We start from the raw sequence: 20,750 nt of genomic DNA on the forward strand, positions 1-20,750 counted from the left end.
CAGACCATGGTAATGGCTGTACAACCCGCGGCTACACTAAAATCTACTTTCAAAAGGACTGTAATAGTATGCAAAATTATACCACAGTTAAATAAAAGATAAATGAAGTTAGAAGTAAAAATTATTTTTGAGAATCCATTTGTTCATTGGAACGTGTCCTAAAAATACCATATACGTAATTAATTTATTTTTACAATATCTCCCTTTTCCTCTCATACACAAGATAACAATAGCCTAAAACTGTCACGTGAGCTCATGAGACCCAGATAATTCCGGTCAGAAGCTGGGAAATGCTGAGAGTGTGGTAACACCTCTTACCTATGCTTTGCTTGCATGGCTGGTTAAAGCTCTGCTGTTCTTAATAATTTAAAATGTTCTATCCTCATCTGCGGTCACTGCAAACCACCTCCACCAAGGCTCTAACCCTGCAGAATCGAACTTTCACTGAAGACTTAAGAAACTCCAAAGAGTGGTGAATTTATTTTTTGATTAGTTAAAAGGCAAGAAGGTTTAGGTTTGACCGTAAGTTAAGTAAAAATGCAATAGTAATAAATTCTGAATTAACTGCCTAATAAAGGAATGAAGGCAAATAAAATCCAGCAGTCACCTCCACCACCTGTCTGTACGCCCACCTCACCTCCCGCACTTCCAGCAATAGCAGAGTGGTGGACATGGAGTATTGGCGCCCAGGCGCAGATGGGCAGCAGGCTTTCTCCTCAGACCCAGGCTTGGCGTTCCAGACAGAGGGACCTGCGGAACTTTCTCATGATACCTCTTGGATTCAGAAGTATAATCTTTCAGTTACTCCAACTTTAAGTACAAAACCAGTAGTTTAAAAACTGATACACGCCATTATACAAAGTATTGGGAATGACTCGTCTTGAAAAGATTAAATAAACACTACTTTCAAAACTCAGTGGATTTAATCCATGAGTTAGTCAGTCGCCTATCTATCATCTATCTATCTACCTACCTACCTACCTATCATCTATCCACTGCAATCCATCCATCCATTCATGCATCCATCCAAGTATTTCTAACAAACTCAAATCCTCCTTTTTCTGTGTACGATTGCACTCTTTACTAACAATGCAAATTCATTATATATTAGATTAACTTCTCCAAAATCAGCAGACAATCTTAAGGGCTAAAAGAGCAATCAAACACAAGACTAGCAAAAACGCTTATGGAAGCCTCATCTTAAATACACACAGAACCACATGCCCTTAGGACACCCAGAACAAAGTGGTTACAGTGGTGTGAATTAACCTGAGAGCCCAGCAAAGGTGATATCTGGCTGGCACAGTATGGTTTAGACAGTGGAAAGGTACTGAGGGAACAGCATCCAGAAGCACAGGGGAGCTGTTACAATATTATAAACCTGCACATAGTTCCCAGCGAGAAGGCACAAAGGCCAGAAGCATGGCCATCCTTGTGCAGAGAGACAGTGGACATGGGCAAGGGGTCTGGGCTGTCAAAATGCACACTGCACGGGGAGGCAGGAAACTGAAAAGCAAGTGCCTTCTTATAGGGAGCCATCAGCCAGGAGAAACTGCCAGGACTTTACAGCCAGCTGAAGATGTGGCTTCTAACAATGCCAGGAACGGGTATCCCTGGAGGAGAAGAGCTGGGACAGGAGGTTAAAAGCTCCTGAGTGCGTCTGCACGGTCACACTCCCAACTGCTGACACTAAGGCGTTTAACTCTAACAAGCAGCTGCTCCACTTAACCGCACAGGCAAAGCAGCTAAGTGTTTGCAGAGTGACAAGCAGGGCAGAGTTTGATCAGCAGTGTTTGCTGGCTTACGATGTATACACTGCATCAAAAATGCCTGGGGCGTTAATTTCCAAAAATGCAAGTTTTAGAAGTCCATGAAATGCCGATGCTTTTTTATGCTGTGTCAAGTGAGCTGCTTCAGTCAAACTCTAAGCAGTCAAGTACAGCAGACTAGAAAGCCAGTTTTACCTGAGAGATAGGCGACTTTTTCCTTCAGAATTGGCAAAACATCCATAGCTTTCATTTCGTCATTTTTCCGAAACCCTGAAAGACACAGAGAGAAAACAGTCAGCGGGCAGCCTGACCGACATTGTACCCAGTGCCAGCAACTTGATGTGCATCATTACCAGTAAACCAATTAAAGAACATGACCATGTGTGAACACAGGAGACTTTGACCCCAGCATTTTCTTCTATTTTAATGTCTTTACACATGACTAGAGACGGTATCCCAAAAGACCCTCAGCTGTGCTAGCAGTAACAATCTGTTCCCAGATGACACAAAATGTAGTCAGTCCCATTGGCTAATCTCCATTCTAACCTTGTAAAATTTGGGTAACTGTCAAAGAAAACTGCAGCATTCGCAGCTTTTTGTAAAGTCTGCTTGTAGTAGCAGAGTAAAGCCTCTAGGGGGAGCGCGAAGCTTCCTTCTCTCGGTCTTCCAAGCCAGGTTAGTAACAATCCTTGCTCGGTAGACAGAGGGGGTCGCGAGTAACCCACACTGGCAACTGCTCCCTCCTGGCTTGCTCCTTCTACGTTTGTGGGTTGTGGCCTGCAAAGGAATTTCAATGGCTAAGGCAGCATACTGCTACTCCAACTTCTGAGGTGCCAAGGTCATTCACTAAAAACTAACTCTTCTCCACCCCGGAAAAATCTTAGAGAACCATGCACCATTTTTATGAAAAATCAGAATGCAGCCTGCAGCATCTAAGTAGAATGAACTGCGGTCCAAACATGCCCAGCCTGCTCACCTAACAATGTGGGATAAAGATTCTCTCAGTCACAGGCAGGCCTTAGGATACTGTCTTGGACTCTGTCTAAGGCCGGATGCCCATTACACCTAGCACTGCAACTGCCATCACTAGCAGACACTCTGGGGAGAAAATAAGAGAGCTTCTCATCCCCATTTTTCTGGCTTTGCCAAACAGTACAAGAAAAGGATCCAAAATGCTATCTTGGTCACACATCTGGTGACAGATGCAGTCTAAGACGCAAAAAGTATTAAATGAATGGGTTTCTGTTCCAATATTGTCACATTGACCCAGCCCTGATGTATCTGTTTACACATGGACTCTCACCAGGAAGATCCCTAGGTCAAGGCCACCCTGGGCTACATGGCAATTCTCTCTCGAACACTGGAGTGTGTACTTGGAAAAAGGGAATGGTGTTGAGTTTGCCCTTTCTTCACTCTGCCTGTTAGTGAGGACAGGCCCGGTGGAAGCCTGCGGAGCTGTTAGTGAGGACAGGCCCGGTGGAAGCCTGCGGAGCTGTTAGTGAGGACAGGCCCGGTGGAGGCCTGCGGAGCTGTTAGTGAGGACAGGGCCCGGTGGAGGCCTGCGGAGCTGTTAGTGAGGACAGGCCCGGTGGAGGCCTGCGGAGCTGTTAGTGAGGACAGGCCCGGTGGAGGCCTGCGGAGCTGTTAGTGAGGACAGGCCCGGTGGAGGCCTGCGGAGCTGTTAAAGCAAGAACTCGGTTACACTCAGGGCTGCACTGCAATAGTTAAAAGAGGGAGGAAAAATCGGGGGGAGGGGACTCAAACTAAGTCTCAACTTCAGTGGCCCAAGCTTCTAGCTTTATTCCGAGCCTTGCATATGAGTGCAAGTTCTGAGTGGTTCTGAGAAATCCAACATTTGAGACAGGCAGTGATGGTGCATGTCTTCAACCCCAGCACTGAGGAGGCAGAGGCAGGCGGCAAAGACCAAGGCTCTGAGAGAGAACTCCTGGCATGACCCTCAGGTACTGATAAACTTGTCCCAGAGCTCAGGTTTCCAGGTCACCAGGCCACTTTGCTCTCCAAGCCACCAGGCAGAGAAACAGAGCTTATTTCTAGAGGGCAAAACACCCGAGCCAGAGTTCTGCGATTTCAACCTGGGTTCCTTCAAAGCCCTTGAATGAATTCAATCTAGTCTCAGCTCCGGCTGCCACTGACTCACTACGAAGACTTGATTCCACTGGTGGGTGAAGATGGCAGTGTGGCGAGCACGAAAGTGTCAGTCTGGTGACAGTCCCCCAAGAGAAAGTCCACACAGACACTAAACAAAGCTATGCGGTGTTTATAGCCAGCAGGGGCCCCGCGAGAATGAGAATTACAGCTATAGACCAAACCTAAGGCGTCTGAGAAAGAGAAATCCCTCTGCTGCTCAGGGAAGAGGATGCCCACCTCCCACCATTCTCAAGCCAATGCACACCCAGACCCATTCACGTGACAAAACCCTCACAGAAGCCAGCGCCACCACCTCTGTCCTCAGCTCTGCACTCTAGTACCTGAGCTTCGCCTGTCAATCATGGAATCCCCAACAGATTACCCTCCACCAACGCTGAGGATACACCAGGAAAGGGCTGTGTGACTTGGGCCATAATTCCAAAGCTTTCCTGATGACGACTGATGACCTTCTGAACGACATCTGCTTATTGATGGCCACGACGGAGTGGACAGCACAGATTAGCGCTGCTGTATTTCGGGCACCATGCAGGAAGAAAACCATACTGATTCGAGCTCGGTATGAGAAAGAAAGCTTCGGAGAAAACCTCAACTTCCTATGTTCCCCTGTGAGCTGCAGACCCACTCCCGGACGACCTCATCTTCAGTTTCTGAGAGCCACAGTTGTTGAGTCTTATCAGCCCCCCAATTTCCCCATGCAATTAAACAGAACTCTTCCTGAGAGGGAAGGCAATCAGGTCAGACAAACTGTAAAGTATGTTACATTTTCACTGGTATGTACCACATGTCCAGACACTGACTTCCTGATATCTTATTGTGATATCTGGTTGCTGATTCCACAGTAAAGGGATACAGGGAGGAATTTAAAACAGGAGAAATATAAAGGTAACCACACGAAGAAGCCAAGTGCATGACTGATATGATGGGGGTCACCAAGTATTATCGAAAATTCCATGTCCAGGTTTTAAAACCCACCCACTAAGTATAAGACTCAGGAAGCATGATAAGTTCTCAAACTTTGTCAACTAGATCGTGTAACTCAATAAAAAGCAGAAAGGGCAAAAAACAAAACAAAACAAACAAACAAAAAAACCCAACCACAGAATCTGATCAGAAAGGCAGGCTCCTGTCCATGCCCTAGAGAGCTATTTATGAAAACAGAGTACGGCTGCTTAAAAACAAATTTTCTTCAAAAATTAAAAATAGACGGTTTCTTTGTCGCCTAACAGGTTCTAGCCCACACCACAGAAAAGGCCCAATTCCTAAAACCCTTTGACTCGTGAGTTAGAAGGGTTTCACTGCTGGACTCAATGACCTTCACCTGGAAGCACTACCTCTTCCTGGGGTCACAGGGAGGTTATCAGCAGCAAACACCGTCTGAAGATGTCCTGAAATCTCACAGCACATCTCTGTGACAGAGGCCAGGAGGCATCAACGTTTTACTCCTATGGCCAAGAGGGTCTGCTGATGGACAGGAGGACCACACGGAGCAATCTGGGAAACCGAGAAGAAGATGGCGAGGAAGGTGGACAAGAGGCAGGGAAGGTCAATGGTCAAATCAGGGCATCTGTGTCCATTTTTAAGCTACATAAAACCTACACTAAAGAGCAGAGGACGACAGAGAAGCCAGTGTAAAATTTAATGACACACTGGTCTAGGGACAGAAGTGCTTCCCAGATGAGGACTGAAGGGCAAGCAGCAAGTGCTGTTTGAATCCAGCCTACAATGTGCATGCTCAGAATATGAACACATATGATCACACAGTGCCTGCAATCGGGACTTATGATCAGTGGGAATTACTGTGTAAGCAGGCCGGAGAACTTCTCTCTCGCTTCAAATTCATTCTCTCCCCTCCCTCCTCTAAATATGACTATTTAAATATTTTAATATATTCATTTTAAGACAGCTCCATCCTGAAGTTAAATACTATATTATCTGTCCAAGTGGATTCTGTTACATATTTACAACGCTGTCTGGCCAGGAGCATGTCAACCTGGGATAAAGGCTAAGCCTGTGCTCCCGAGTCTCTCCTGTTTCTTCGAGTGACAAATATTACACCGTCTGGCAATGGGTGTTCTCTGTCTTCCTCATTCAGTCGACTTGCTTTGGACAGAATGAGGCACAAAGTGTTCAAAACCTCTGGGTGCTGGACTGAAAGGAACAAACTAGTGAACAGACAGACTATCTCCCTCCTGGCATTCTCCCAATGCCCCACACGACTTTCTATTTTCAGTTCGTAAGAGATCAGCTCTGTGTATTTAGCCTTCAATCATACCATGATTGCAATTGTAAGAGGGAAAATTACCCTCTTCACCCTGGGAGGGAAAATTCCACAGTTATCATCTAGCAATGAGAAATCTTCTAGATGCAGCGGTGGGCTCGAACATTAACAATCTCACAGCCCAGTGGTCAGATCAGTTGCCCACTTCGGGTTCTCTGACCCTGTGGTAAGTGTGGCACTCAGACAGACCTTAGCAAGTCACTGAGACCGCTTGCTCGCTCGGTCACCACTGTGGCCTTCAGTTTTCAAGACCAACCAACAAAAAACGGAACAGCAGTTGTCCACCTTGTCCACCCTCAGGAGCGTGAGCACCAGGGGTGTCTCCGGGACACGTGAGAGCCTGTACGGCTCATTATTCCATGTAGGTCTGCACACAGATCTAAGCTAAAACTAAGCCAGCGAGTAAAGAGTAAATCAGCTTTTAAACTAAAACAGGGTCTCTTAGTAATCCGTTCAGGACCTCTAGCAGACTTTAGTCATTTTAACTTTTACATAATCATTCACCTACATAAATGATGGGTTTTTTTTTTTCTTTTAGTAAAACGTGGTACTTAAAACCCCAATTATTCCTCCACAGACGGAGCTTCTGATGGCGCTGCATCCGCGTCTCATTCTGAATTATCTGCCATGGCGTGCAGACCGGCCACCTCACAGGTCTCACTAGCTGTCAGCTGCTCCACGTCACATGTAGCAAACTGAAAAGCTGCCTGTCGCAAAAACTGAAGCAAATCTTAGGGAAACACAGGTTGTTCCACAAACAAGACTAACAAACAAGGCAGTACTCTAAAGCAACCACAGCAAAAATGTTAAATGGTGAGCTGGTAGCTTCCCGCTTACTGACGAGCCTCGGTGGTAATTAGCGAATTTGACTCATTAGTTAATGGGCAGACACTCTGCTAGTGTACAGAGCTCCTGAACACAAAGGGCAGGGTGATACACTCCACATCTGCGGGGTGACCCCGCCCTCGTTCCACCTGCAGAAAGGGTGACGTCACCCTCTCTGAGCAAGCCACTTCACTGCAGAGCCTGCAGGATCCGGCTCTAGTGCAGGGAGGCAGCGTTCGCACTGTGGGGGGTTTAACTGTGCAAACCTCTAGATCAGTGTCTTGCAGGAAAGAAGCATTTGAGCCAGTCTGAATCTTCTGTGAACCTTTTTATTTATGAAACAACGTTAGGAACGAAAGGTTAAACTTTCACTCTTAATAACATAAAAAATCCAAATGCAATCAATTGACACTTGTGTAATTTTTACAAAAATATATGACCACAACCCACATTTACAAATTGTATATAAAAATGAAGTACACATATCAAGAATGTCGGCATGTTCACATTCTACCACACTAAAATCACATGGCAATATGGATTCCAATTTTTAGTAACTATGACTGCTTTAATAACCACCTGATTGGCTAATTCATCCTTTCTTAGAAGAGACAGCCTATAAGATCACACAGTTAAGGGCTAAAGAAAAATGTACGATTTACTGATTCAAGGAAATGTTAACTTATAATAGCTCTCTCTGGCTTTTAATTTCTTACCCACAAAATATGCAGGACAAGCTGAACTACCAAAAGACCAAGGGCTTGTTCGGGTCTTACAAATGCCCTGAAATAAAAGAAGCAATCTGTAAACTTTGCTGATACCTTAACCAAGCATTAGTGGTGCACTGGAAGTTAATTCATAAATATGTAATAGGCCAGTAGTCCAAAGTCATTACAAAAGGGGCTCTAACCTCTCCCAGTTTCATAAGTGCCTGTCCACGCGCCTCCTTCATCTTCTGATCCCCAGACTAGCACAGGGGCATACAGAGAAAATGTATTCCTCCGGCTATGCGATGCAAAATAAAGAGCATGGACGTACACACGCACACATATGGGTCTGTAAAGTCGACCTAATCTGAACACTAAGGAGCCTGAAGAACCAGAGTGATAACTCATGATCCCTGAGCTATGGGAATGAATATCAATCCAACCAAGACTGATGGCTAAAAGAAATCCTGTTCAATTATTACATCAAACATTTCATTCCTCTATGTAGTCAATGTCTGGGCTTCTCTTGTCTTCCGCCCTCCACCCTCCCCTCCCCTTGCTGGCCAGTGTTCCCATCTCCCCTCCCCTCCCCTTCCTGGCCAGTGTCCCCACCCTTCCATGCCGCTCTGGACAGTGTCCCCACAGGCTGTGTTTCTGGATCTGGAATCACCTCCCGATCAGTGTCCAAAAGACCCTCTGATCCCACCACTCTCCTCAAAATGAGGTTCCTAGCACACACCACCTTTTACTATTGCCGCTAACAGTTTTCTAAGGTGCTCTCTGGTGGCTTCTTGGCACCCTCACATAAAATACATGCTCCCTGACATGACATAGAATCCTTCAGATATGACACTTGGGCACCTGGGCAGCCTTACTCACTTGCCAATACTTATTCTCTCCCAAGATGAAACTAAAAAGAACACCAGCCACATGATCAGACACCATTAGAACCCCACTGCCATTGCTCCTGCGGTGTACGTTCCACTCACTAGAACCCTGTGGCTGCACTCATAACTCACTACATTCCCATAGCACCCAGCCTTTGTCACAATGTGGAAATGATCTAATACCGGTCAGTATTCCCTTCTAAATGGAGGGTCGCAAGGCACTATATCCCACTGTGTGGGAAGTACAACAAAGGCTGCAGAGAAAAAACCTAAAATAATAATAATAATAATAATAATAATAATAATAATAATAATAATAATGTACCAACAACAATAGAAAAGAAAGCGAGAAAGAAAGAAAAACAAACAAACAAGCAAACAGACAAACCCAATGGGACACTGAGCCCAAGTAAACAATCCCTTTTGCAGCTGGCAATTTTCAGTGCCAATCTACAAATGGGGTCCTGAGCGAAGTTCACCAAGTCACAGGACTAACATATTCTGAAGTCACCAACCAGCGCACAATGGCCAGGCAGTTAAAGCAACGCAGTGTCTCTGTGTCTGATTATTTAATGACTAGTATGTAACATGTTTACAAGTCCTTCCCTTAATAGCTAAAGGTTGGAAAGGGTTTTACTTGGAGAAAAGTTATTTTCTGCCCTAATCACTCTCCCCTCAACTCTCTGAAGGGAAGGGCAGGCCAAGCTAAGGGAGAATTCTGAGGCTGCTCACTTCACTTCCACGCAAAGACGGTGCAGGGCTCTGGGGAAGCAGGAGGCATGCGGACATCAGAGGCCTGCTTCTCTGCAGTCAGTGTTTTCACCCAAGGAAATGCTTTAGTCATGAGACTCTGTGACCAGCCCAGGCATGAGGGAATGAGCAAGCCACATCAACTGCACACAACTCAAAACAGAACTTCTTTGTTTTACATGTCAGCACATGCGTGTCCCAAGTCCCTGAGCTCCAGAAGGCACAAATGGGGCAGCTTATGACATCCACAGGTTTCCACCATATGCTTTCGGCTATGGGAACTGAACACAAGTGTCTGTGAGTGCTGGTGTCACAAGCAGCAACATCCCTGAGCACTGGTTTGGCTTCAGGCATGATCTTCAGCCTGTCAGTGAGCACTGCTGGGAAAGACAGAAAACAAGCAGAGCCAAGGCTTTCAGGACACGCAGATCTTCACAAGACCAAGGACCCCAGTGATGAGCCCGGATTTGGATTTAAACTCAGAACACTGCAGTTCATCTTCCCACCCGTGACCCAGTCCCCACCTTAGCTCTTGCCCACTCTGAAGCAGCAAGACGCTGTTGGTGTGTTGACACAGGGTCTCTCTATGTAGCCCTGGCTGTCCTGGAACTCACAGAGATCTACCTTCCTCTGCGTCCTCAGAGGGCTGGGATTAAAGAGGTGTGTGACTAAGAATCTGTCAACAGGCAGATGTCTAACTGCACTGATACTAGAATTTCCAATTTGGACTCTGAGGCTTGGGTTAAGAACAGGAACTTCCTCCCAGGCTCCAGGGGCCTGCTGGGAAGTGCCTATCAAACCCTCTGCCTTTAAGACATTGGGCACAAGAATTTCCCACCTCTGAGGACATGTAATTAAGGCTAAGAGTCTTAATAAATAATCAATTAATTTGATTGGCCACTAGTTTCATCTAAACAGCACTTAGATCATTATCCTGTTCATATATAAAGTTTTCAAATGTTCAGCAAAATTTGAATATTGTGGATATGCTACCACTATACAACACGCAAGTCATTGACCCTTAAAATGTATCAATAAGGTAAATACCATAAGTAACCAAATGTGAAGATACTGTGATTAGCCAGATAAACCAAGCCACAGATTCACTGTTTCCACTGAGCACAGTATCAACCCCAACCACAGCCACTGTTTCCACTAAGCACAGTATCAACCCCAACCACAGCCACTGTTTCCACTGAGCATTGTATCAAGCCCAACTGTGGACATCACTCTCTTCAGTGAAGGATTGTATCAAACCCAACCACAGACACTGTTTCTACAGAAATGCTGTAACAAACCCAAGTACTATGTATGAAGTACTGGCATGAAAATAAACCCAGACAAGGACAGAAGACTCTGAACATGGAGGCCCAAGATAAAACTTTAAGTGGTCAGAAACTGTTGCTTCCACGCTCCCATCAATCTATCCGCCTTGACAATCTTGTTTCTGTCTTCTTAGTGTGGGCTGCAGTTCATCTGTGCAGCAAGGAAGCAATCAGAACAGAGGCAGGTCACCCAGAGAATGTAGGAGCACGCAGGAAATTCAGTTAGGGCAAGTCTACAACCCTTAAAAGAGACAATTCAAGACAAACTCGTGCTTGCCACTTGTCTGATTTTAGACAGAATTCTAAATGTGTAGTAAAGTCTGAGGTTTTCTTCTGGGTCTTTCCATATGGTGGGAGATGTGACTGCTAAAGAAATATTAGTCCTGAAGCAATTCTAGCTTCCTGTCCAAGCAACAGGACCAGCCTAACTTTGCTCATGGGTAATGAACCTGTCCAGCCACATTATACCAATGTGGGCGGCATGCAGCCTTGAAAGTTAAAGTCATTAATTTACTCACATTCACTCAGGCCTGGTGCCCTGCCCTACCCCATTTCAAAGCAGGGAAATTACATCAGCCAGGCCCTAGTGACTTACTTTCCTGCCGCATGCTGGCAGAGGGTTAAGATGCTACAAAGGAGGTTGAGAAAAGCAATGCCTCTGCTAACACTAACACAGGAGCATGCCATTCCCCTCCTCTGCCCACCATCCTCAGTCCACCATCGTCTCAATCTCCTACCATTCCAAATCCTTTCCGCATAGGCAGAAAAGCAACGGCTTTTAAAAGTCAGAATAAAAAGATAAAAGTCAGTAAAAAAAAATTATAACATTCATGGGGAAATAACTATATGCTTGTGAGGTCTATGTGTGCACCTGCCAGGTATCCACGTGTGTGTATGTGTGTGCATGTGTGTGTATGTGTGTGTGTACACGTGTGTGTACATGCACATGGAGGTCAGAGGTTGATGTGAGCTACCTTCCCTGACTGCTCCCCAACCGATATGCTGAGGCAGGGTCTCACACTTGAACCCAGTGCTCCCCTGATTATCGTCTAGTCTAGTCCTCAGCTTGCTCCAGGGATCCCATCCACACCTCTCAGCACTCACGTGGGTACCAGGCATCTTAATGCTCTTCCTCATGCAGAGGGGCAGGAGTTTACCCACTGATCTACCTCCCTAAACTAGTAAATAAGAATGGACCAAGTGCGGAATGACTGGCCTCCCTCTTGGGATCATTAGACACAGTCCCGGGTCTAGAGGAAGAAGCAAGCTGGATACAGAGGCCAGCAGTACCCGAGAAGGGAGAGAAGAGGAGGCATGCTACCCTAAGAACCCTCTGCTTGAGGACTCGGGCAAACCTAGGGGCACGGCCATCTTGCCCAGAGTATGCCTCCTTCCTTGATTCTCTCTGGGATGTGGGAACTTGGTAAATCAAAGTCAGAACAGGCTCTGCACATCTAGCTATGGTTTCCTGCTGCCTCAGTGACAGCAGGGCCGTTGACTCTGGGCAGCTGGGGGAACCCTTACTTGCCTTAGCCATCTTGACATGACAAGGTTACCACAGAAAGAACTCCAATGGTGTAACATTTACAGCCTCCTTTTCTCTCATGTTACAAGTCTCTTTCAATAGACTCTGTGCGTATGTGTGTGTATCGGCATGAAAGAGACAGAAGAGAAAGGAGAGAGAGAGAGAGAGAGAGAGAGAGAGAGAGAGAGAGAGAGAGACTTTTTCAACTCCGCAGAGCAGCATGATGTGTAGCGGTGACCCTATTTTCCTTGTTCATTCTCCCACACACCGGCACTCACAGGAAAACAAGTCACACCGGTATTTTATCTATCCTTCCCTACAGGGAATCCTTTTGCAAACTAAACCTGGTATGAATGATGGAAGTGGTAATGCCAAAGGGGCATTTAAGTAGGTGCGGCATGGCCACCCACTCACTCACTAGCTCTCGAGTCTATGGCCTTGTATAGTGCCCGACACTGAGGCCACAGCAGTCCCCTGCTCCAGATGTCACAAGCCATTGCCTTAGCAGGACAGGAGCTGGGGGGTGTATGTGGAGAAGGGTGCGGAACAGTGGAGAGGCAGGGGTGATGAGCACTCCAAGCTTTAAGTGTATCACCTCAAACAACACGTCACACAGGTCACAAGTGCCAATGTCTAGATTCAAGCCAGAGCCCAGGGACGAAGCTGTGTAGGTCAGCTGCCCACCTCCCTGGAGTGACACTGGCAGGGGCGAGATTTCCCATGCATTCCCTTGCTTATCTATGAAGTGGAGAGCCTAAGATAGCTTCACAACACTGGGTCTTTAAAAAGAAAAAGTTGGTGCTGAGGATGAAAGGAAAATTAAAGACATCTGAAAAGGGAAAGGAACTTCTCACACCGCGGTCGGGTTGAGGCATCTACCTCATTCTAACACAGTTAAAAAATCTGCTCTAAAATTTGCCAATATAAAGACAATCTCACTTATCTCACTTTTGCACAAAGACAGGTTACACAGGGGTGGTAAAGCAGAATGAGCGTGGCTGAACTCTGTTTGACCTTAAGTTTGGCCTTAACTCCTTTCCCAGCTGTAAACCTGCAATTTTCTGGGAATCTCACAAACAAGAATATAAACTTCATTCACAGAGGGGGGAAAAAGTCCTAACTCATTGTTTAAGCCCAGGAACCTGTGGTTTTATCAGCCTGTAAAGCTACCCGATGAATCTCAGGAAATAATCTTACAGCCTTATTTACCAAAAACTAAAAAGAAAAAAGATCAAAGTTCTTAGCAACATTTCAAGATAGAACTTCAGAAGTCACCAAATAGCTGTTCTTGAGATGCTGGCCTGTATGTCCTGCAAAGCCCCCACACACTTATGGATACACATACACACACACACACACACGAGAGAGAGAGAGAGAGAGAGAGAGAGAGAGAGAGAGAGAGAGAGAGAGAGAGAGAGAATACAATGGTCAAGCTTAACTTATGTCAAAATCCCTCACAAACCCCACCTCTACATCATCACATTGACTGGCCCTGAAATTCTTTTCTGTGGCAAAGTCAAGAATCCTGAATTTACCTCCGAGGGGGTCCTGACAAGCACTCCTCCAGCGGCCACAGTGTCCGCAGCTCCTGCGCCTAAGACAGCATCTAAGCTGCTCTGGGAACCTGTTGTTCATCCACCTGAGGTTAGCGCTCTATGAGGCAAAGGACTGTTACTTACAAAGGAAAGATCAGGTCCGAGACACACTCACTGTCTAAGGCTGCACCTCCACCCCAACAAAGGAGCAGAATTCTCCCTCCTGCAACCACTCCCCACCCCACCTGCACCAGAGCATCTCAGCCGGGCTCTGCTCTCCTTCACCCGCCTCTCACCGGCACCAGCAACTCCCTCCAGCCCAACTGCTGCTGCCTCCGCATGGGAAGCCTTCCTCTGGCTGTCACCTCCAGGAAGTAGGGAAGCAAGATCTTCCCTACACCCTCAGCTTCACTCTGGAGTGAGCTGGTGAACAAAATGGCTGCCCTCGGCCCACTCTTCAGACAGGGCTCATTGGAAAACAATTCTGTAAAGTGCTAAAAAAAACACAGAGTTTTTCTTGAAAGTGATTTTCTGGAAGCTGATGGCATGACATCAGTCAACTCTGCAACCAAAACACTATGCAACCTTCAAAACCTTCAAATGGGAAGGACAAGGAGTTGCCGTTATAGTAAATAAACACTCAGAGTCTGGTGCTCTGCTACTCAGTTGACAGTAAAACTAGCTCTTGAGTCAACTGTTCTAGCTCTAATTACCCAACATGTCAGACCCCAGACATGAAAGAGAACCCCAGTGTGACCTTCATAGATGAAGGTATTGGTGTATATATGTTTCCTGTACATGCCTAAAGCCCCCGCCTTGTTTAAGAACTCTAACACTGCCAACACCTCAGAAGCCCTCATCCAGTCACTGGCTCCAGACTAAGGCTATATTGACTTATAGGGAACTTACTCATTGCCTTGCTGTTCCTGGCAGTTCTGTTTCATTAACCGCCTTTGGTCTTTACATGTGTGCAATCACACCCTGTCCACTCCCCTGTAGCCGGCCTTGACCCACACACATGCTGACCACCATGCAGTGTGATTACATGTGGACTGCCTCCTAGGTCATTATAAATATCACTGAAGCCAACAGTCCTATCTATGTAAATAGAATTCGTCACCACACCTCTGGGCAGAAGGTGAAATGCATGTTCCTATTCAAAAAATAAAACAGGTTAATGTCCGAGAGACTGATCTGAAATCACTTCTGGGTTCCAGCTTCTAAAGTGGGATTTTGTATTTCACTATCCACATTGACCGAAAGAACAGGATATCCAGGTGTTTCCCTTTCTATTTCTGTCCTAACTGAATCCCCTTAATATTTCCTCCTACTTAAGATCCCGAATAGCAGTTGCCAAGAAGGAACTGTCAGGGCTCTGCTTGTCCCTGTCGCTGACTGCCAGTGGCCATGGACTTTCCAAACTCTTGGGGAAAGCATGTCGCTTCTCAACCACAGGAATAAAGTCTCTAAGATTAATAATGCTATCAACTGGCATTATGATCCCAGGGAGCTCATAAATTCCTATTTAATGCACGGTCACTACTGTTGTGAGTTGGAACGGAGACAGGAGAGCAAGAAAAAGCTTCCTGCCCTTCTCCAAGCGGGACAGCCTCCCACACCCCTTCCTCTCTGAGCGTCCGTCTCTCCCAGGAGCCTCACCTGGCACTCTGCTGGAGAGAGACACTCTACCTCCCACTACCCAGTGAAGACTTCTCCATGCCCCTAAAAAGTCTTGAGGGCCCCGAGCTAGCTTGTGTGGGCTCTGGCTATCAACCACTATTCTAGCCATGTCATAGCCACATAATTCATGGATGTTTACCATATTAGAAATTTAATTTGAGAAAATTTTCAAATAACTGTTTAGACTGGAGAAATGACTTAGCCATTAAGAGTGCACAGGGTTCTTACAGAGGTCCCAAATCTGGTTCTCAGGGACTCAACTGGGTGGCTCACAACTGCCTGTAACTCCAGTTCCAGAGGGAATCGAGTGCCCTCTTTTGGTCCCCACAGGCACTGCACACACATGCACAAACCCACACATATACACATAATTAAAAATAAAATATTTCAGAAATGAACAATTTCTTCAAAAACAATAGTAGATCCAATATATCTTAACATAGATATTTTGAATGAAAATATCTCATTACTCCCTCCACCCCATCAGAAAGAACTCCCTAGCAATAGAGAAATCTACAGCTCCCTCCTTGGATCCAGATGTTAAACTATCAGCTACCATGTCTACCTGCATGCTGTCATGTTCCCTGCCACAATGACAATGGACTAAACCTCTGAAACTGTAAGCAAGTCCCAATTAAATGCTTTTTTAAAATAACAGTTGCCATGATGCCAGCCAGTGGTGGTGCAAGCCTTTAATTCCAGCACTGGAAAGGCAGAGGAGGGCGGAGGATCTCTGAGTTTGAGGCCAGCCTGGTCTACAGAGTGAGCTCCAGAACAGCCAAGACTACAAAATGAAACCCTTTCTTGAAGAAACAAACAAACAACAACAACAAAAAAGAGTTGCCATGGTCATGGTGTCTCTTCACAGCAATACAACACAGAGCATACTCATATCTGGGAGGAAGGACAGGTGTAAGGAACTGCCCAAGAAATGGTGTCAAGGGCTGGGGCAACAGCTCAGTAGTTAAGAGCACACACTGCTCTTCTGGAGGACTTGAGCTTGATCCCCAGCACACGCACACGAGGAACTCACGCCTGCCTGTAATTCAGGCCCTTGCACTCATGTTTGTGCTCATGTACTCACACACACACACACACACAAAAAGCTTTTTTAAAAAAAAATTGGTTTTGGCTGTTGTTAATGTTTGTTGTTTTTATTGTTGCTCAGCCAGGAGCGGTAGCTTAGGTCTTTAATCCCAGCACTCAGGAGACAGAAAGACATGTCTGTTAGAGTCTGAGGACCACAGACTGGTCTGCAATGGTGCATCCCAGAACAGCAAGTTCTACATAGTGAGACCTAGTTTCAAAAGCAAGGTTTTAATAGCTTCTAAAACTGGATGCTTCACTCTACCTATGAGAGGCCGGAGTAGAACGTTCACTGTGCTAGCTGAAACATCCAAACGATTGATCTTAGAACATGTACCTCACCAAGGACATCAGTGAAACCCCATACTAAGAATCTAAGTTCAGCCTTCCTGGCACCAAGGCGTTGCGAGGTCTGGCTCACAGTAGGTGTGTGTGAAGCAGCAAATCTGTCTTGAAAATGAACTGAAGGTGGCCGGACACTTGGCTAGGAGTAGCTGAAGGGACACAGAAAAGGAGAGCGGATGAAGAGCTGCCATGGAGGAAAAATGGTTCTGTCTGTGCACACCTGCCAGGTGAGCACCCGGCATGCCGGAATGCCATGTGTACGCTCCGTTTTTAATTATGCAGTAATGTGAGCAGGACACAGATTTACAAGAGTCTAGAGCCAAAAGAATGGTCCTTTGCTTTTATAAACATATTTGTTTATAAACAAAGCCAAATTGATGGTTTTTATTTTGACATTTCATTTTACAGTACCAGTCGCTTGCTTGGAAAAAGACGCCTCTTAAGACGTCACTGTCACCCTCCAGACAGGACCTAGGCAGTCACCCGAATGACCGTTCCTATGAGCAGAATCATACCACTGGCAAAAAGACAAGCATGGTACACAGGGTCACAGTCTTAATGCCACTTGCCCGGCTTCTCTCAACCCTCAGCCTCACCTGTCAGCCATTACTTAATGCCATCGAGGAAAATAAGGCTAACAAGGGTTTGCTGTCCCTTCTTCCCATCAAACACCTCTGCAGCTAACTTCCCCTCCAGTTTCTGAGAGGAGACAGGTGCTGTTTTCTCAAATAACCTCCCCATGACCCCTGCTGTCTGCTGGCACAGCTGCTGCATCTGTTCCCTAGACCACCGAAACTCATCAGGCACTCCAGTGGAGGTAAACTCAGCACCTGAGATGACCCACTTCCCTAGACGACGGAGAGGTGACATGGGCAAGAGCTCAGGAAGCAGAACATCACCACATCCTTCCTCCTCCTACACAGACCCAAGCCTCCGCTGTACCCAAGAAAGAGGGACCTTACAGAGAAACGACTCAGCTGGACACAGCCCATGTGTTTGTGGCCCCTGAGGAGACATGGCGGAAGGGCTAGATGGGAAGGCTGCCATGCTACCGGCCTTCCTCACCACATCCAATCCTTCCATCTCCAATTTCTCCAACGAGGGGAATGAGCATTCCAGGGGCCCGAGGGCAAGGGGCCCTGCTTCTGGTTTTACAGGAGTTACCTCCATCACCCTGTGCACAGCCCACAAGGAGTCATCAAAATCAGTCCCAACAGCACTTATCAGGAGGTCTCTGGAGACACAGGGCCAGCGGCCTGGACTGTCTCAGTGTGTGTCTAGAAGCAGCTTTGTTAACGCAGCCCAGATGTTCCTCTTCAGAAACTCTCACCATGGGATCAATGAAGCCTTATCATTCTTTTAAGATTTATCTTTATTTTACGTATGCGTGCGTGCGTGCGTGCGTGTGTGTGTGTGTGTGTGTGTGTGTATACTGGTTAGTTTTTGTCAACTTGACCCAAAGTAGGGAAATCTGGGAGAAGGAATCAAAAAACAAACAAACAAACAAACAAACCCTCTATCAGAGGGGCTTGCAGGCAAGTCTAGGGGGCATTTTGCTGATTAATGACTGATGTGGGAGTGCCCAGTCCATTACTGGCAGTGCTTCCCGCTGGACATACAGTCCTGAACTGTATAAGAAAGCAAGCAGAGCAAGCCAAGCAAAGTGGGGCAGCAAGCAGCATTATTCTATGCTCTCTGCTTTGGTTCTTGCCCCGGAATACCTCAATAAAACCACTAAATCAGATAAACCACTCCCTCACCAGGTTGCTTTTGATCAGTGTTTATCACAGAACTAGGAAACGAAAACAGTATGCACTACATATGTGTGGATGTCCAGAGACCGGGAGAGGTTGTCAGAGCCCTGGAACTAGATTACAGGTGGCTGGGAGCCACCTGATGGGTGGATGCTTGGAACTGAAGCTGGGCCTGAGAGCTGCAAGTGCCCCACTGTCAAGAGTCATTTCTCCAACTCCACCTTGTGATCCCCTAAATCTTATGCTTTTACTACCTAGTCATTAAAGCAACACTACTGAGAAAATTAAACCTTTGCATATAGAGCTATCTTGCACAATTAAGTTTCAGTGGTCAGGGATTCATGAACCCAGAGACTATTAGGTGACCTTTTGAGAAAGAAGGCACCAAACCTACATAAATAGATCAAATTCAGCGTCTTCCTGGCCCTTCTCTGTCTCCTATGCAGGATCTTTTTTGTTCAGAAGAGCCAGAGCAAATCATTTCATCTCTCCTGGCTGCAGTTTCCTCTTGTGTGAGTCATGCATTTCAGAGAATCTTTGGCGAATTCAAAGAGAAAATGCATGAAAGCATCTAGCACAGAACGGGTAAAATGTGGCACAATTCAGAGCAGCTGCCGTGCGGCTGTGATTGGCGCAGTCACGACGGTGGGGATGGGCATGGCCAGAGGCAGCACACGCGCACGGCGGGTTCAGGTGTTGGAAAGGGTGTACTTGCATGTACGTACACCCAGCGGAACACAGCACAGCTAACTCCTCCCCTCTGGAACACACGTCTCTGCCGGCTACTCTCAGCAGTCAGAGCAAAGCAGCGAAAGAGTGAGAAAGGCTGGAAGTCCAGAGTTTCACTTCTCTAATAATGAAGCTAGTGGTTGGTATTGACAATCAAGCATTCCTGCCCCTAGTGTTAATTCATGGGCACTCTAGTCATTTATCTCGTCATAATTTTCGCCAGAATTCCTCCTTGAAAACTGAATACTCTTTTTCATACTCCTGTGACCCCAGGTGAAGGGCAGCCTTCACAAAGGAAAAGCCATTTAATTACAAATGCGGGGTTTCAAATAGCCAATACAGCACTGGCAGTACAGAGGTATCCATGTGAAGACAGTGACGGCATGCTGGCCACGTGGCCAGAGCTAAAGGGATTACATCATCTCCTTTGTGCAAAGACGAACTGCAGGAGGGGCTGTTTGGTCCTCTATCGCCGCACAGAACTGCAACGGAGCGCTGCGCTTCTGCTGTAAAATGCTCTTGTTTGTCTTCTGTGTCAGAAATAAAAACGTGACCCCAAAGAGGACAGGCTGGGTTTTTCTAAGAAGCTTGTATTCACTACTTCCCTACGCCTTGTGTAGTGCACTGTTCCAGTACTGCAGCGGTCTGGGGAAGAAGGTAAGGAAAGGACAGTTCTCACTTCACGCAGACTCGGGTTCTCCATTCTGTGAGTGACCTATGCCCCCTCCCCTTGTCCTAGTGTTCACTCCCAACAGAAACTGAAGAGGGGGTGTGTGGGAGCCGAGCTAGGCACGTCCTCATGCAGGGCTGCCGTTGGGTTCAGGATGCTTCTCTACTCGTTTACACTGACTCCATTAAAAAAGTGGGGTGGGGAGGGGAAGGAGGAGGAGCTAGCTTAGAATGATGCTACCAAGAAGCCTGCTCACAAAACATGTCCTGTAAGCAAACACGCCTGCCCTTTATGGTCATTAGAAACCTTATTGTCCAGTGGCAACATCACAGTATTTGTGCTCAGCGGTCTGTTCAGCTGTGCGACCTCAACAAATGCAAATTAAAGAATAAACGATGCCTGGTCCCACAGGCACATACTCTACTGGTGATTCCTTCCTCCACGCCCAGCCAGTCCAGCTGTCTTCCAATCTGAAGCAATGGCTACCCCATTCCACACTCTGAGTCTACTGACACCGGGCCAGAGTGCAGGGCAGTCAGGAAATGAGGAGGCCCAGTAGTAGGCTAGCATCAGGTTTATAACAACTTCCACCACCTTGGGATCTTACGATGGCTAGAGAGCCAGAAATAATCTGCAGTCATTCCATCCCTTGGTCTGGTTTTCCAGGGAGTCCTGAGAATGCTGCCTCCCACTATGTACCCCACTTTGGAAAGAGA

General features: G+C 46.5%; 1 protein-coding gene across 3 annotated transcripts in view; it reads right to left on the reverse strand.

The window, feature by feature from the left end:
• Positions 1-20,750, reverse strand: part of Trio (trio Rho guanine nucleotide exchange factor) — a 286,618-nt gene that overhangs the window by 182,540 nt on the left and 83,328 nt on the right. For all 3 annotated transcript variants that reach the window (XM_085676587.2, XM_085676586.2, XM_085676588.2), the window contains exon 2: positions 1,965-2,039. In XM_085676587.2, the coding sequence (XP_085532713.2) occupies positions 1,965-2,039 (75 nt within the window). The remainder of the gene's footprint in view (positions 1-1,964; positions 2,040-20,750) is intronic.

Source organism: Myodes glareolus, chromosome 15 (genome assembly GCF_982192425.1).
Source record: "Myodes glareolus chromosome 15, mMyoGla1.1, whole genome shotgun sequence".
NCBI classification, from domain to species: Eukaryota; Metazoa; Chordata; class Mammalia; order Rodentia; family Cricetidae; genus Myodes; species Myodes glareolus.